Source organism: Aedes albopictus, chromosome 2 (assembly GCF_035046485.1).
Source record: "Aedes albopictus strain Foshan chromosome 2, AalbF5, whole genome shotgun sequence".
In the NCBI taxonomy this organism is placed as follows: Eukaryota; Metazoa; Arthropoda; class Insecta; order Diptera; family Culicidae; genus Aedes; species Aedes albopictus.
Genome location: NC_085137.1, coordinates 136931256 through 136949954, shown reverse-complemented (window position 1 = coordinate 136949954; position 18699 = coordinate 136931256). Strand labels below are relative to the sequence as shown.

The 18699-nt window shown below is 42.1% G+C and overlaps 1 protein-coding gene across 1 annotated transcript in view; it reads left to right on the top strand.

Moving 5' to 3' along the window:
- LOC115255405 (T-box protein H15-like) overlaps positions 1–18699 on the top strand; it is a 209511-nt gene that overhangs the window by 102783 nt on the left and 88029 nt on the right. The window contains exon 3 of the mRNA XM_062850500.1: positions 17150–17435. Within this exon, the coding sequence (XP_062706484.1) occupies positions 17150–17435 (286 nt within the window). The remainder of the gene's footprint in view (positions 1–17149; positions 17436–18699) is intronic.

The following is an 18699-nucleotide window of genomic DNA, read 5'->3' as shown; positions in this document are numbered from 1 at the left end:
TTACGTTGCTCGCCTCGTGTCGGCCGTTTTGCAAAACAAAGAGAAAAGTGGGTTCGTAACCAGCCGACTGTTGGAGGACGAGTCAAGAACAATGCCTACATTCGGGGCTTGACAGTTCTAATTGTGATCCTTTTGTAACACTGTCAACATCGCAGGTTAACTAATTCACTTCATTGAAAGTATTTTTACGCTCAATTGACAGAAAAGCTGGCAATACGAAGAGTCATTTTTAGGTATCGCGAGGCAGACGTCGTTTTGGCATAGGTCCAGGTTTGTGCACGAGCAGAACCACAACTCCAGGACTCCAGGCTTACTATCGAGAAATGACTCTTGGAGCGCTTCCACAGTTATTAATTGAAAGGCTTTCTTTGCCTGCTATTGAATGAATTTGTATATTGTGAGGCAAGTACAATGAGACTCTATGCCCAGGGAGTCGAGAAAATTTTCCCGACTGGAACAGGAATCGACCCGCCATCTCTGGATTGGCGATCCATAGCCTTAACCACTAGCCCAGATAACCAGTCATCGTATAAGCTGTTGCATAAGACGATAAAGTGGAGGCCTTATGCGTGCATGCCTCCATTTAGGCGCATGTAAAATGTACGCATATCGCCCCCACTTCAACATCTTATGCAACATCTTATACGATGACTGGTTGACTGGGAGGCTAACTGGAGACCACGTATACTGCTCACTGATTGAGGCCGTTGCAGGAGTCCTTCGTCGGCGAATATCAAGCTGGGTTTCATGAGGACCGATCAACAATGGATCAAATTTTACTCTGCGACACATCCTAGATAAAATTCAGGAGTCAGACTTGCAGACACAGCATCTCTTTATTGCTTTAAAAGAGGTGATCCGTACACCTCTAGAAATTATTTAAGGCAGATAATAGGTTTTCTGACGAAGCTGATTAGGCTGATACGCGCAACGCTTACTGCGTGGATTCCGGAGTAAATCTCCGGAGTCAGACCAAGGCCTGAATGACCTCTGTTGTAAATAGGAATCGTCTCCAATTTGCTCGGTCCATGGCTGCGTGTTTCCAGTTCCGCACTCTGCGAAGGGTCTGCAGATCGTTCTTCACTGAATGGACCCACCTAGCTCGCTGCGCACCACGTCTTCTTGTACCGATCGTGAATCATTTTAGTCGGGTTGCTATCCGACATCCTGATGACGTGACCCGCCCACCGTAGCCTCCCGATTTTCACGGTATGGACGATGGTTGCTTCTCTCAGCAGCTGATGCAGCTCGTGGTTCATTCGCCTTCTCCAAGTCTCGTCTTCCATCTGCACTCCGCCGTAGATGGTACGCAACACCTTCCGTTCGAAAATTCCAAGGGTGCGGTGGTTTTCTGCACTAGTCCATGCTTCGTGCCCATAGAGGACTACCGGTCTAATCAGCGTTTTGTAGGCGAACTTTGTTCGATCGTTGAGTTCTGCAGAGTCCAAAGTAAACTCGATTTTCTGCCACAATGCGTCTCTGAATTTCTCAGTTGGTGTCGTTGTTGGCGGTCAGTAGTGAGCCCAAGTACACAAATTATTCAACCGCCTCGATTTCATCACCGTCGATTTAAATTCGGGGTGGCGGGCGCGGTGATACTTCCCTGGAGCCCTTTGCCATCACGTACTTTGTTTTTGACTCATAAATGACTAATACGATTCTCCAGGCCTTATTTTTAGTCGGATGTACGTTTCCACCATTGTTTCAAATTTCCGAGCTATAATATCTATATCATCAGCGAGTTCAAGCAGCTGAACGGACTTCGTGAAAATCGTTCCACTCGTGTTTATTTCCGCTCTCTTTATTATTCCCTCTAACTAAAGTAATGTTAAACAGCAAGCACGAGAGATCATTAACTTGCCGTTACCCTCTGCGCGAGTCGAAGCGATTCGGGAATTCGTATTCGTGCATAATCTGCCATAGCTGGTCTTGATCGATTGTATCAAAAGCCGATTTAAAGTCGATTAATAAGTGATGTGTGGGCACGTTGTATTCGCGGAATTTCTGCAACACCTGGCGGATGGCGAACATGTGGTCCGATGTAGCGCGTTCTTCCATGAATCCAGCCTCACGAACTCTCTTTCAATCGGTGATAGACGGCGGCATAAAATTTGAGAGAGTATCTAGGTAGGCAGCGCTCAGTAGTACGATCGCGCGATAGTTCCCGCAGTTCAACCTGGCGCCCTTTGTTTTAGATGGAACACACGTTGTATTTCGGACACGGTTGTTAAAAACCAAAGATGACCAGGGACCTTGACTTCAAAAGAGCCATCAGGAGAGCTGGTTCGGCCTTCGTGGGTAGTGTCATCTGATAGAATTCGAAATGCATAGTTCTCCCACCGACAACGGCAGTTCATTCACTCGCTGTGTGGATTCCGGAGTAAATCTACATAAGTTATGATACTACAAATTTTGGGCCTTTCCGAAGGGAATGCTGGCTGATATTTAGGAACTACGGAAATTTGAAGTTCGAACTTTGGCCTGATAAAATAAGCAGTTCAGTCTACGGTTGGCAGAATTCTGCTGAAATTACCACACGCAAATCCTTTAAATCCTTGTGGAATTCCAAAAGACATACTGGGGATGAACTTTGGTATGCCTTTGAGGAAGTTCGATGTTCGAATTTATTTGTGATTCCGGTGAGCGTTTCTATTAGCGTTGGAAAGTAATAGTGGTGTTCTAGGAGTGAATATCGTCAAAACTGTTGACACGACTGTTGGAGGAAATCCAGAAGTAAATCCTGATGCAATTTCTTATAAATTTGTTGATAGAATTCTTTGAGAAGTTTTTGAGAAATTCCTCAAGATAGTCCTGCATGATTTTTTTTAAAGAAACTCTTAGTAGAACTCCATGCGGAACTCCTGGAATAATTCCATAAGGCATCCTATGAAACAAACTCATACAGGATTTCAGTAATAAATTCTAAAGAAAGATCTCCATTAGAAACATCTGAGAGAGTTTCAAAATTACCTAACGAAAGAATGGCAGAATAATGTGCAGACAATACAGAAGAAATTTCTAGATAAATTACGAAAGGAGTTCTCGGAGGAATATAGCAAGATTTTTTTTTTTTGAAGAATCCCGAAAGGATTGCCTATATGAATTAGGAGTAAAATCAGAAAGAACTTCTGGAGAAATCTCTAATAGAATTCCTGAACGATCCTGAAGGAATTCCAAAAGCAATCCTGAAAAGTATTCCGAAACAAATCTCAGGATTAATTGCTGAAGCAATCTAGGAAGGAACTTCTAAAGGAATCACGTAAGAATCACGAGTAATCTCAAGAGCAAATCCTGAGAAACTATAGGAGGAATTTATAACAAAACTCCTTGAGAAATCCTAGAAAAAGATCCTTGAGAATTCCCGGTAGAATTTATTTTAGAAATCTAGGAAGAAGTTCCAGGAGGAATCCCTGAAAGATTTTCTGGAGAAACCTAGAAGAAACTTCTGATAAATCTTAGAGGAAAATGGAATCCCTGTAGTAATTCCGGTAGAAATCGGTGAAGGTACGTTTGGATAAATCTTAGGAAGAGCTCCTGAGAAAATCTCTGAAGTGAAAATCCTTAAAATAAAGAGCTCCTGAAGGAATTCCTTAAGGGATTCCAGGAGGGACTCCTTCCGAAATTATTTTAGGAATTCTAAAAGGAATTCTCGATGAACCCATGAAGAAACTCTTGAAGAGATTCTAAGAATCTCAAAAGAAGGAATCCCCAAAGAAACTTCTTGAGGAATCCAATCCGGGATTCCTGAAATAATCTCAGCATGAACACCTTAAGTACTCCAGGAAGATTTTATCGGAGGAATGCCAAGAAGAACTCCTGGAGGAATCACAAGAGGAATATCTGGAAGGATCCCGAATGAATTTCTTGGATGAATCTTACAAAAAATTCTTGGATAAATCCCTGAAGAAACTCATGGAGAGTTTGGATCTAATTCCTGGGAAAATCTCCGGAAATAATTTCTGAAGGAATCTCGAATGAAAATCCTGAAAGAAGTCTGGGACTTTTCAAGAAGTAACCCTTATGGGATTTTATAGGGAGTTTTTTAGAATTCCCCAAATTAAAAATTCCTCCATCAGAACCTTCCGAGATTACTCCAAGAGTTCTTTCTGTGATTCCTCTTGGAGTTCCTTCTGAGATTGCTGGAGCAGTTCTCTCGAAGGTTTCTCATGAGCTTCTTCCAGGACTTTTTTCTTCGGGATTCCTCCTTTTTCGATTTCTCCAGGAGCTCTTTCTGGGATACCTCCAGATGTTCCTTTTAGGATTCCTGCCAGAGTTCATTGTGGGATTCCTCTAGAGTTTTTTTTTCTGAGATTGACCAGGAGTTCCATCTAGGTTACCTAGATGAGTTTCTACTCATATTCCTCTGAAAGATCTTTCTGTGACCCCTCGAAGAGTTCTTCTTCCTTCTTCTGAGTTTCCTTAAAGAACTCTTTCTGGGATTTCTCTAGAAGTCCCTTGTTGGACTCATCCAAGAGTTCCTTCACGGGAAGGTATGACTGGAGGTCTCCTGGAACTCGTAGAGGAATCCAGAAATACCTGAAGAAACCCCAGGAACAATTGCTGGGGGAATCGCAGTAAAAATTCCGGTAGGAATCTCGGAAAGAATTCTAGGAGAAATGTTTTAACGAATTCTTTAAAGAGTCCTTACCGAAGGAAATCTCAGAAGGAATGCCTAGAGGGATCCTGGATGGGACGTTTTTAAGGAATCGCAGAAGAAACTCCTGGAAGAGCCTCAGAAATAGCTCCCACAGGATTCCGAGAAAGAATTCCGGGAGGAATTCCCGGAAGAATTTCTGGACAAATCTCGGAACAAATGCCTGAAAGAATCTTGGCAGAAATATCTGGAGGATTCCCTGAAGTAGTTGCCCGGAAATAATTTCTGACAAATCCTGAACGAAATTTCTGGACAAATATGAGTGAGAATGATTGGAATCCCAGAATGTATTCCTGAAAGAATTCCTAGAGAAAAACCGATAGGAAATCATGCAGGAATCCCAGAAGGAGTTGCAGGGAGGAACCCCACCAGCAAGTCATCATTTAGAACACTTATCAACACACGCTAATCCACATGTTGAATTCAATCACATTGCTTCATTTTGTTTCAGTAAAAATTTGCCAACCGCGTAGTACGAATCGCAACTTCAGTAGGCTTGCACGATAGTTCCCACAATTCCACTAGACTCCGGTCTACGGATCCAGCAGAAGACCCATAGTTTGTAGATGAAGACAAAATTCGCGTTGTATAAACCACTAATCCTTCAGTCTGCCCTATGCGGCCACGAGACTTCGACATTGAAGTTAAAGAAGTTGTCGTTGATGTCATGATTCACTGTATTCCAGATGAGTTCACGAGATTCGTTGACGACGATTTCTTTAATACCATGCCGGTAGCGGCGAAGACAGTCTTCTATGAAAAGGTTGCCAACGCAATGCTTTGATGGTAGAATTAGCGGAAACCAGGTATCGTAGGTCACGTTCTCCGCAGCAACGTAGTCGTATAGGTGCCGCAACAATCCAAATTCACAAGAGTAGGTATCAACTTATCCAAGCTACTTTTCTGACCTAGGGGGTAATCCCGTTGATTCGGATTTATAGGACTTTCTCGTTGTACGAGTTGCAAAATCTTCCGTTCAGGGCTGACCAACTCAGCTAATGAAGGTGGACTACGAAGCTTTTATCGGGGGTTTTGCGATGTTGAAAATGAAACATAAAGCGTAGGCTACGGTGCTCAGCATCCTATTCCACAACCAAAGTCCACTATTGGGGAACGAATGCAAAATGGAACAAGGTCTGATGTCTTCGGTTATAGACGGTATTGTCTCTTCTGGGTTATGTTTCCTCTGGATGCCACAGGAATTCTGGTCCGTTGAACCACTGGCTTTCCGGACTGAAGTAAGGCTCACGGTTTCATTTGTTTGCCTCATCTGATGGGTGCAGCTTGGACGGCCATGCATCAACTTTCATGGTCTCCAAAATCTCCCCGACTCTACGAAGGGTTTGTAGCGCCTGGACTCCGAGCTAATCCACGCTCTTACTGTCGTACAGCCCGTTCCTAGGAATTCCACTCTGTCCCAGCCAGCGCCATAAGTCTTAAATTATCACTTTTTTGTAAATAATGAAGAGAAACTCAATTAGTCAGTACTTGCAGACCAAAGCATCCCGAGCGCGCTTTCGACTTGTTCAGCTGATTCAAGATACAGCTTCTTACTGTCTTCTATGACTGTTTCTCCGAGTACTGACAACCCTTTTGCTGTTCGACCTCCAATTACCAAGATGAAAGTCGCCGTAACGATGTAACGGTTGCACTTCTGCAGAAACCTTTTCCGCTTTGTTTTCGCTGCCAAAGCTGTCGAGAGAGTCGTCTACATAATGGCTCGTCAATATCCCTTCCACAGCTGTTGGGTATTGCTGCTGGTGTTCCGTAGCATTTACCAGTACGCGAGGCGACGATGATCGGAAGTTTCGCTCTACAGCAATCGTAGAGAGTTTCTATCCTCTAGCCGAATGGCCACATGATATTTGTTCTATATCGCCGTAAACCGTGATGGAATACAGTCGAAAGCAAAACAGTACAGCTAGCCGTTAACAATGTTAGTTGGTCCGGACCATGCAACAAGACACTGTTCAGTGATATACCAGAAACTTTTGCTGCATCCGCGTCCCATAAAAGACGCACCATCTCAGGATTATTTAGGTTTCTTACGGCTCCTTACGGTAGAAACCAGATAGTCTTTGCGTCCGCAGTCTCCATAGAGCAGTCGAAGTTGCTCCATCCTTCGTTGAAGGCACTGATGTCTTCGCAACGCAACGCCATTCAGTAGTTGTCCGATAGTTCGATCTCGTCCACCTTCCACAGTAGACTTGTATGCGGGTTAAGTTAGGCTTCCGATAGTAATTTTAGTGTTACTTGAGAGCGGCGGCGCTGCAGTAATTCGATATCCTCATACTTCGCTGTTAACGATTCCACTGCTTCTACTTGTAAAGATGCACATTCTGCACAAGTTGTGCTCTGAACTTTATCAAAATCTCTAATTTTCGTTGTTTCACTACATTTCAATTGCTTGACGATACTTTCGGCTGCATCATATCATCAGATCAAATTGTATATTTCTCCCTAATGAACTTTCGTTCACTGTGTGTTGTTGAACGCACAATAGGCCACCCACCACGCAAACAAAACCTACCAGCTCGCTGGCTGATGGTACGCTGAGTGCAAACAAGCTCCGCACGCTAAAAACCTGACGTGCATCACTTTTTTGACAGCTGATCGCAAGATAAAGTCAGCGCAAAGGTACTCCGAACATATGAAAGGACCGAGAGCAGTTAAGCCTTTTCTCCCAACTGCCGCCGACGAAGACGAAGCAGTCAACGGTAACCACCGACGGACCGCCGCGCCGAACCGAAGAGTGTCGGTGAAAATTGGCCGATGGCAATTTTCAATTACTATTCCGCATACATTTAAGTAGTAGCAGTAAACGATACTCTCGCTTTCTTGGAGGGTTTTTGCTTCATTTCCCATCCAGTTGGTTTGTTGTGTGCCATTGTGTTGCCTTCCTAAATAGAAGCCATATGCAGTTGCCTTCAGGGGCTTTTTGTTTTAAGTTGCGAATCGATCGAACTGCTACCGAGCAAGCGTCGGCAACGCTCGGACAATTACGATGATTGAAACAATCAACGGCCTGCTTAGGTTGAACGTCGGCTAGTGTGACTGTTCACCGCATGAAGGCGCCTCGGTGCGGTCAGTCAGTGGTGCCAAGTGTGTGAAAACTGTGCAAATAGTGACATTTAAACGAACAGCTTAATGATTATAGTTAAGGGAAATTATTGTAGTTTTATCGTGAGATGGTATTAACGAACGAGTTTTCGATCTGCTGCGGGTGAGAAATTTTTCAATAAGGATACATTAAGACGATGGATAATGGTACAAGAAGCAAAACGACGGAAATTGCAAACAGTTTCGTAAAAGGCCGAGTAGATCGGATTCGTCCGTCACAACTTTGTATGACGCGAACGGATGGCGGCATCATTAGCGGTGTTGAATGAGCTGGGAAATTGAAATTTCTTCTGAGCTACAGTAACCCTTCTTGTAAACACAAATTCCACATCGTTGTTCTTCTCTAATTCTACCGCCGAAGAACACACTGCACTGCCGGCAACAATGTTTTTTCGTGGGTCATTGATCTTGCTCGCGCATCTTAAAACCACCCAGTCGGAACTTGTTAGCCGGAGTTGTCCAACAAGGGGTTCACGTTTTATGGCGCCATAATCTTTAAAAACTCAGTTCAAACGAGCATAACGATTTGTAACGCGCACCCGTCAAGACCGAACCGAGCCGAGCCGAGAGAGTCATTCCGTAACGCTCCGGTAAACTTGTAGTTATTTGCGGAATGTCCAACATGTACGGTGACGCCATTTTTCCCCCTTTTCGATGAGATGTTTTGATATCTCGCAGATAATCGGAACGTTTCTGTCAAATGCGTCATCATCCTCCACCCGGTTCACGGGTGTTTTTGTTATTGTTTGACATGTCAACCGACGCGTCACAAACGAGCGAGCGAGTGGTCGACGGTGGCGCCACCTTTTCGCAAGCGCGAAGCGCACCCCCCGGTACCCACTCGGGTGTAAAAAAAACGTCAAAACCGCAAACATATTACCGAGCCAATCACGTTTCAAACGGGAGAAAACATAAATAATCATTGCCGTATCGCTTCTGCACTGCGCCATGAACCGGCTACGACGAGAAGCGACGCGACGATATCCAGCACCCAAACAGCAGACGCCATTAGGCGCTTATCGGGGTGAGGGGCTAGCCGATGGCCCACCACGGGATGATTGGGAGAAGGGCGCGGCGCTGGCGTTGAGGATGGGAAGCGAAAGCGAAAAAGGTGCACCTTAAATAATCATAAATTTAACACTTTTGCATCCGCCGGAGTTGCAGTTTTCGCGCAGTGTGCGCAACTGTGCAGGCGAGCGGGGGAACGGGTAGGAAATGCTTCTCCGATTTAATGAACTGTGCGACTTACTTATGTTGAAAGAAAAAGTTATTAATTTTGCCCCTTTTTTATTGTGCATCCCAGCTTAATCACTCAGATGCAGACGATCTTAACCAGCCGTCGTTTATCGCGAAAAGATTGTGCCCGTTTGATTTGTATACGGCGGCTGATTAACCATGACAGCTCCCACCCGGCGGCTGCAAAAACAGTTTTAGCCAAGGTGCACACCGTGTGTAAATCATACGGGCGCGGTCTGGCGCGATCTGATGCTGCGCGTTTCGAACGCAGCTTGTTGAGAATCTAAGATAAGCGCGACAATACCGACACAAACAGACATGACGTTTAAATGACTGCTCTGAACAATTTACTAAAAAATACGCTAGTATCTTATCACTTGATTAAGTTCATTAAATCGAGAATAATTAACTTTGACCACCAAAAAGTGCGTGGTTTTTTAACAATTCCTAATTATCTCTGAAGCATGGTTCCGCTACCACCTCTGATCTGAATCAAAGTGTTTCAAGGGGGTTCAGGATGTATCATGAAGCACCAGTGGCACTTCAGGGGGGTTCAGGGGCGCTGAAAATGGCCTCAAGGTTGTTTCAGAAGGTTTCAGGAGTGTGTTGGGGGAGTTCAAAGGGTACCTGGAAATCTCTAGGACCTTTTAAATGGATCTTAGGGAGGTTTAGGGGTTTACCTTACAGTCTTATGAGCGTTTCAGGGAGTCTCAGGAGATTCCAGAGGGTCTCACGAGTTTTCAGAAGGGTTCATGGGGTCTCTGGGATGCTTAAATACCTAAGGGGTGCGGACTCAACTGTTTCGGTCATTCAATTTGATCGCGTATTTCTTCTTCAAGTGCTTTCTGTTGTTCAAAGTGCACGCATAAACTACTCCACACAAAGCTTAAACAGATCAATCAAATCAAAAGTTACAATAGAACGTATATATTCAACTGATTTGATCTTATACGGGTTTAAAAGAACATTTTTCAAATTTGGACCAATTTTTATACATAGTTCAGTGAAATGCACCTCGAAACGACTTTAGGCGCCCATGAACTGCTCAGACCTTCCCGGAACGCCCTGAAAAGTTCTTGAAAACTCCTGAAATTCTCTGAAATTCCTTGAAACACCCCTAGAATCCCATGTTGTGACGCCCTTCAAATGGCTCATGAGACCCCCCTGAATCGTTCTTAAGGCCCCTTGAAACGTCCCTGACACTCCCAACGAAATCAGTCAGAATGCTCTAGGAAAGCTCCTGAAACCCCCTCCCCCTGAAACGCCACTGAAGCACTTTGGAACCCCCTATTTTAGGCTCTTGAGAGACTTCTTGAAAATCACCATAGTCCCGCTTCATCGTTTTTATCGTCGTATTGGAAACACTGTTTTTTTCTGGATTTTAAAACGCCAAACTGTGTTTAAAAACTGTTTTTTAGGATTTTTGGCAGAAAGATAACATTTCCGGAACATTGAACCAAATAGTGCTTGTTTAGTTCTTGAAGAAATCACAGAACTGCTTCTCCATGAATTACAGAGAAAATGTTGGAGGCTTTTCCAAAAAAAAAAGGAAATTTTATGGATTATTCTATCGAATTTTCAAGTGAGTGATTAACAGATCCGTTGCTGGCAACTCTTAAAGTTATTTCCTTATTATTCCCAAAATCAATTTTTAGCTGAAAAAAGCTGAAAAAATTATTGGAGATTCATGGTAGGTCAGGAAAGGTGTTTTTTATAATTTTTGAGAAAATGTACACTAGGGCCCACATAGCCGAGGCGGTAAACGCACGGGTATTCAGCATGACCATGCTGAGGGTGACGGGTTCGATTCCCGGTCGGTCCAGGATCTTTCCGTAAAGGAAATTTCCTTGACTTCCTTGGGCATAGAGTATCTTCGTGCCTGCCACACGATATACGCATGCAAAATGGTCATTGGCAGAGGAAGCTCTCAGTTAATAACTGTGGAAGTGCTCATAGAACACTAAGCTGAGAAGCAGGCTTTGTCCCAATGAGGACGTTACGCCAAGAAGAGAGAGAGAGAGAGACACTAGACATTTTGAGAAAATTTTATATCCTAGTTTGGTGAATTTACTAGTTTTTCAGTTATAAATCTGATGATTTTCTGGCAAATTTTGTAAGAAAAAAATATTATATTGTATATTGAATTACAAGTACTACGTCCTGAAGATGTACTTGTTGGCATTGCCAAAAATTCGGTGCATGTTGCCTTGGATTCTTGATAAAACTTTACTTTTGGAAGTTTTTTTTTGCGGAGCTGCATGACTTCCATTATTCATCATGGAAGAATCTCAAAATGAATCCTGATATCTTGGATATTTTTATACTACTCCTGTTGAGTTGATTGTGTTTTCTGCTGAAAACTCTTGCAACGGTTTCGTGGAGGAGTTTAAAACGGTGGACCCAATAAAGGAATCAGGAGAGAAAATTTTGGAGGGTTTTTGGTGTTTTTTGCAGAAATTTTGTAAAAAAATCGTAGACGCTTTCGATATCCTCAGACTAAGGATATTTTTCTCTGAAATCTTTATGAAAGTTGAAAAAAATTTAGAAAAATAATCAGATCATACGTTTTTTAAGAATGTCTTTATCTCTAAATAGGCGTTTCATACTTTTTTATCTTCTTGTCAGAAATAAATTCTTAAGTATTTCTCTTTAATTCTTTGGAAATTTATTCACAAATTCATCATGGATTTCCTTCATAAATTGCACCAATAAATTTGTTTTTTATCATTCAATTATTCTATAAATTTCTGAATATTTTCAGAGACATCATGCTTTTTCTTAAGGATTTTATCAAAATTTCCACTACAAATTATTCTAAAAGATTTACCAGAAAAGCTTTCTTCCTTTTTAAGAAAATATTTCCGTTGTTTAAACAGGACAAAGGCACTTCAAAACAATTATAAATAATCCTCGATATAGTTTTGATAAATGACATAGCTTTCAATTTTAAAGAGATTTGTGTAAAAAGATTGAAAAGTGAAAAACAAAATGTGACACTTAAGGTGAAAGTACTGGTTATTACTTGAAAATTCAACATTGGTATCCCTGAATCACATGTATTGCTGATTTTGCGGTTTTCAAATCGATACTTCTGTAACGGCCGTGAATGTCCGAAGAATGACCCTTTTCATACTTTTTTTTATTCTTTGAGACTGTTGGGTATTCAGAAGAAATTTGACATTACATTCAGACGATAAAACTTAAAAAAAAAACTAATTTGAAACATTCTGGGATTTTCTCAAAAATTTCCGAAAAATTCGATATAAATATAAAACAAACAAATGTTCTTTCATTTTTTTTCCAAGATTTACTCAAATTAATGACAACAAAAAACTTAACTGAAATATTACGGAAAAAATTTTCTTCAAGAGTTAGTAGACTTCCGTTTTAACATATTTGCAAATATTCTGAAATATTCCATAAGAAGTTAAATAAATGAAAGTGGAGTTTCTGAAATGTTCCATAAGAAGAAGTTAAATAAATAAAAGTGGAGTTTCTAAAATATTCTGGAATATTTATAAATACTTTGGTCGATGTTATCTTGAAAAAGAGAATCTGCTTTTCTGGATATTTTCCAATAAGGTAAAAGCATTTTTTTTTAATTTTTTAGAATTCGTTCAACTATTTAAGATAATTTCTTTTCAATTTTTTCCTTAGTGGGTTGAAGTATCGTCTGGAACTTTCTTAAATATCCAGCCTTTTTTTCCTACAATAGTTGATTGAGGAATGCTCAAAAAAATGTTTCCACGTTTTGCAATATTTTTGATGAAAAAATAAACAAAGTTTCCTTTTAAATAAAAAGAAAATCGCGTTAAGCACTGTTCCTTTGAATTCCACTAAGAATTTGCACCCTTTGACAGATACGTATTTCGACCTCAACTGTAAGGTCGTCTTCAGTGTCTTGTACTTGACTCGACTTCCTTAAGCTGTTATCTGAAAAAGTTTGAAATATTTCCAAACTTTTTTTAAGCATTTTATCAATTATTCTCGGATACATTCTTTATACAGAAGAGGAAGACTTCTTGTTGGAAGCTTTAAACTTAGTAATGGATTCCTGCAATATTTTATATTTTTTTTTCTTTTTTTTCATTTTTTTTCTAAAAAATCCTGGATTTTTTCTTTTTGTTTTCTAAAAAATGCTGTATTGTTTTTTTCAACTGTAAAAGATGTTCCTAGATTGTAAGATTTTTTCCGGCAAGGTACACAAGTGTCTCCTTTCTTCGCTTCGATTCGAAGGAACTTTTCGTTAATTATTTTTTGGTTTCCAAACGTTTCATATAGGTGACAAAAAGTAGCATTGTACACAATTTTGAATGTGTGGCTCGCGATATTCTGAGATTTTTTGGAGTGGCTTTCCCAGGGAGAACTTGTCTACCACATCCAAAGGGTCTGCTTGGTGAAATGAGAAGAGGTAATTGTTGCAGCAGCTTCAGATCTTGTTTATTTACCACTCCACTGTGTTTTATATGTGGGCAAGGATGTTGGAGAAGCGTTGACTGCGGCACAAATTCAGCATAACTCAGTGAGCTGTCCTAGTAGATGCATTGCATGTGAGGAAAAAAAATAGTACGTCACGGTAAATTTCACAACCCTTCGTACGAGAGTTTCCTAATAGGTACGTAATATACTTTGCTTGTCACACTTTCGAGAGCTCCCTTATAAGCGTGACGAACTTTACGGTTGTCACCAGAATAACCAATCTAAACCACCAAACCAAACCAAATTGGATCATATCCTCCAGGCATTTTAAAAAGTTACAGTCGAGTCTCCTATTAGACGCTGCCACCCACTTAACGCCCACCCACACGCCCACCCGATTAGAGTACACTACAAGCTTCTCACATTCCAAAAATGATCTTAATTGGTTGTGAGACAACCTGGAAATTACGGTGGGCGTAAAGTGGGTGGCAGCGTCTTATAGGAAACCCGACTGTATGGTTTTTCGTGAGGGGTATCAGTAGACGGGAGTCTACGGGGTATCGAGGATTTTCTGGGAGATTCCAGGGTATTTCAAGACATTTCTGTGAATTTCAGAGGGCTTCAAAGTACTTAAAGGCGTTTCGTGAGGCAACAGGGGGTTTCAGAGGGTTCCGGTACGAAACTCACGGAGGTCTTAGGGTGTTTCAAGGTGCTCCGAAAAGGTTTATGGGTTCTTTAGGGGGTTTTATGAGTGTACTCAATGCATTTCATCCGATTTCGAGAGGCTAAGATGGTTTCAAGGTTCTTCAAGGTGCTTCAGTAGAGTTCTCGTCTAGTTTAGTGTAGTAGTTTAGCCAGTACATGAAAGAATCCTGGAAAATTACAGATTTCAATCTGTCATTTTACTTGTCTGAAAGTGTTTGTAATGTATGAGAAATGCATTTACAAAAAATATGGCTTCGTTTCGATGGGAGTGACTATACTAGGAAAGTGATTGTACACTCCATTGCTGCTTGGTCCTTCGGGGATGGACCATAGGAATTTACTCCTCATGCTCTGGCTCATATGAAACCTAGGCTTAAGCGCCTTTGGCCACCCGTTCAAGGTGCTTCCGTAAAGTGTTTAAGAGAGCCTCAGGCATTTGAAGACGTTTCGAAAGGCTTCAGTGGGCTCCAGTGGAGTTTGAGGAAAGTCTGAGGGGTTCGAAGGCGTTTTGAGGGATTTCAGGTGGTTTTAAGGGGCTTCAGTAAAACTCCGTCTGCGGGGGACACAGCTGGTTTTCTTAGGGTTTTCAAAGCAATCTTGAGGATTTTAGGTGGTTCCAGTAAAGTTTAAGGTGAATATATGACGAAGCCACAGTTCGAATTTTCAAAAGCACAAATCTGAAGAACCGTGGGTTGCTTTGCGCTGAAAAGTTGATCGATTGGTCACCACCAGCGGGTTACCAATCGATCAACTTTTCAGCACAATCCGTCTTTTGGTTCCCCAGATTTGTGCTCTTGAAAATTTGAGGTAAGGCTTCGTTATATATTCACCTTAAGGGAAGTTTACGGGGTCCCAGGGGCGATGTTTTAGGGGTTTCAAGACGTTTCAAGGCGTTTCGAGAGGAATCAGGGAGTTTCATGAGACTTCAAAAAGCTTCTGTAAAGTTTAAGGAAATTTTACGGAGACCTTAGGTAATTTTCTGTGAGTTTCTGCATTTCAGGGTTGTACTCTCCTTATTCGTATTACAGCGAGATATCCTAGCTACATTTGTTGATTTGATGACATACATCCAAGAGAATTTTTGAAGACCCCTTAAGTTATTGAACTCATTGCTTGACGGATCATAGTTGAATGAGGTTGAGTTGACATAAACTTTGTTCCTAATGCTTCAAACAATCACTAGTTATAATAGTAGATTAGGTCTCTAGATGACTTATACTCGAGAGAGATCTAAGGGACACCTCACCCAAGTGTAATTTTTAAGTCATATAGACTAGAAGAGGTTATTAGAATCATCATAAAACAAATTAAAAGGTATAAGGTTTTATGACGGTCCTGAAAACCTCTACAAGACTAATTGGTAATCAAAATATTGCTTGGGCTAGAACTCCCTCTCACTCCAACTGTAACCCACCTTAAAAGCCCTTCATTTCCCTCTTCTACATAACTCTTTCTGGTAAACACCACCAGAAGTCTGCTCTAAATGCAATACGCAGTTGTGGGTTCAAATCCCACCAAAACTTGATTTTTTTTCAGAATTTTATTTCTTAATTTTCCAATTTATCAACATTCTGTGTCTTATTTTCAAGTTTTTCCTAGTCGTAAAGGTCTGTTGCGCCAATTTGAATCGACCGGCATTTTGCAACCCTTCTTTCAGGGGCTCTATTTAACCTCGCTCTCCCCCTAGCGTGGAGCGTGCTCTGCCTACCTGCCTCGCAGTAGACGCTCGTCTCTGCTCTGCTCTGTAGTCAGCCAGTCAGCCGGAGGCAGAGCGCCGCAGTTCTCGCCGCTGGTTGACTGGGCTGGCCGGTTGGGTGGCTTGGCATGTGCTGCCTCGGTGGTGTAGTGGATGTAGGTAGACTACCAGAGAGGTAGGTATGCAAAACAATCTCTTGGTGCGAAAAAATCGTAAACTAGCGATAATAAATAATAAATTAATTAAATTCCATCAACATTTTGCCTCTTTAGGAGAGGTGTTATCGATGCTGGTGGCTCGCTCGGTCGGTCGGTCGCAGCGCGAGAGGAATAACAAATATTTGCTGGGGCTTACCTTAGGTGATGGTAGTTAGGTTAGGATGCGCGACGACGATGATGGGGTGAGCAAAAATGGATGCTGGTTAGTGGAGGTGGGTCCCTCGTTTGGGTGGACCCCTCGCCTGACGCCTGACCTGAAGGTAGTGGAGATGGCACCACTGGTTCTGGCAATCGCAGCAGGTGAGAACTAAACGAGTTGTTGTGGGCAATCACGTCATCTGATGCAGGCTTGAAGAAGTTTTGTTCGCTGTAGGGGAAGATAAAATAGAGATCATAGTACCTATTCTTCGAGAATTAGAGCTCTATACGGGCGGTTCCGTTAAGTACTGATAGCGTTCACTAAGCAGCACTAGAGAAAAGTTATCTACTACATAAGGGTTAACTGAAGAGCAAGGATTCCGCGAACACATATGTAGGGTTTTTTTAAGGGTTGGACATGAAAAAATCAGAAGTCCGGAGATGACTATATTAGTTGCTCTTACACAAAAAAATGACCTCCTTAAGGCATATTTAATGGAGATCAATTGGTTGGATAACAATAATGACGCCAGCAACGTCAACATTCTGGTTGTTGTAGGAAAGGAACGATATATAATTTATTCGCTCACTCGCCCAATTCAGATCGTGACATCTGATCACTAAAACTTTGCTTAGTTTATCCGGACCTATAAGTATGTACTGGGAGAATTACTATACGGTCTACGGTCTGCCAAATGTTCAGCAATCTTGATTATTCGTAAAAGTCACATGACTTTATAATGCAAAGATAAACGTGTTTGTGACGACAATATCTGGAGATCAAATATCTACCTACCTGAACGCTCCTGAATCCAGACAGAAAGAAATTCTTCATAACTGTAACACTTATCAAATATCATCTAGGAATTCCTAAACAATTTCAACTCTCCATTTCAGAGAGACCTCCGTCAACCAAACAAACAAATCGCTAATCAACCGTTTCCCGGTTTCTTCTCATTCCAGACGCATGTTCCCCACCGTCCGGGTGTCGTTCTCCGGGCCCCTCCGGCAGGTGACCCCTGCCGACCGGTACGTGGTCCTGCTAGACGTGGTCCCCGTCGACAACCGGCGCTACCGTTACGCGTACCACCGATCGGCTTGGCTAGTGGCCGGTAAGGCCGATCCTCCTCCGCCACCGCGGCTGTACGCCCACCCGGACACCCCCATCGGTGCGGATGCCCTCCGCAAACAGGTTATCTCCTTCGAGAAAGTCAAACTCACCAACAACGAGATGGACAAGAACGGCCAGGTAGGTTATCCCCGTCCGTGCAGGAATTGTGCTGTAATTTGATACGATCTTATAAATCACGGTCCGCGACCACGACGGACGCGACGAGCGAGCGTGCCAAGAAGCTAACCGAACGAGCGAACGAACCAAAACGTTTCCAGTTCCAGATCCAGTCAGTCCTCGCGCGATCGTTTCGTGATAAGTTCGGCATCATTAGGTCCCGCTGCGGAGCCAAACATGCGCTTCGACATGATTTACACGATTCTCTGTCTGTCAAATTATTTCAACCTGACTTAATTCCCGCGGGAGATGGCGGGCAGTGGCGTAGATGGGAGGGTAGGTTCTTCCTGTGATACAAAAGCCTATCTCGACAAGCGATTTACACGTACACTCCAAAAATATTAGCATTAGGGGCTGTCCATAAACCACGTGGTCATTTTTTTGGGACTTTTCAACCCCCCCCCCCCCCGCGTGGTCATTAGTCCATACAAAAATTTTTATTTGTCCATACAAAATGGTCATTGGCCGAACCCCCCCCCCCCCCTAATGACCACGTGGTTTATGGACAGCCCCTTAGGGGATTTTTTTTTATTACCGAACAGGTTTGGACCGAAGCGTCTCCGATTTCAATGAAAATTTCACCAGAGCTAGAGGTCGTGGATATATGATCAAATTTGGAATTCAAAAAAATCATAGTGGACTACTTTCCCGAAAAACTCTAGATGAAATTTCACAATTTTCCCAAATTTTTCAAAATTCCCCAAACTTCAAAAAATCGTATCTCAAAAACTATGCATCGTAGAACAAACTTTTTTTAGTGAAATCGACGCCAAATTACCTCAGCAATCCTATAAAAATACATTGAGAAAAAAGTTTCTCAGAAAATTTTTCACCATAGAGAAAAAACGTCTAAAAATGCTGATAAAAGTACCGTCTGTATCATAGATTATTTTGAACAAAATTTTTCCTAGCGCAAAAATTATTGTTCTTCATTTCGTTCTTTGACGCCAAAATGGAATCTCTTACCGTTTTAGAGATATAGCCAAAAAACCAACGGCCAGTCGCTATATTTTCATAGGAAGCCATCAACAAAAGCGACCGTTCACTTGTTGCAACATATTTGCTTTGCGGCGAGCAAATGACATACGCTAATTGCAATGTAATTTTGACACTAGCGTGAATCGGAGTGCACTGACAGCACATATATGGCACTTTAGTGCCTTTTAAATGCAACAACTTATCAAATTTTGAAATTAATGGATTTGTAACTAGAAAGCGTTGCAAA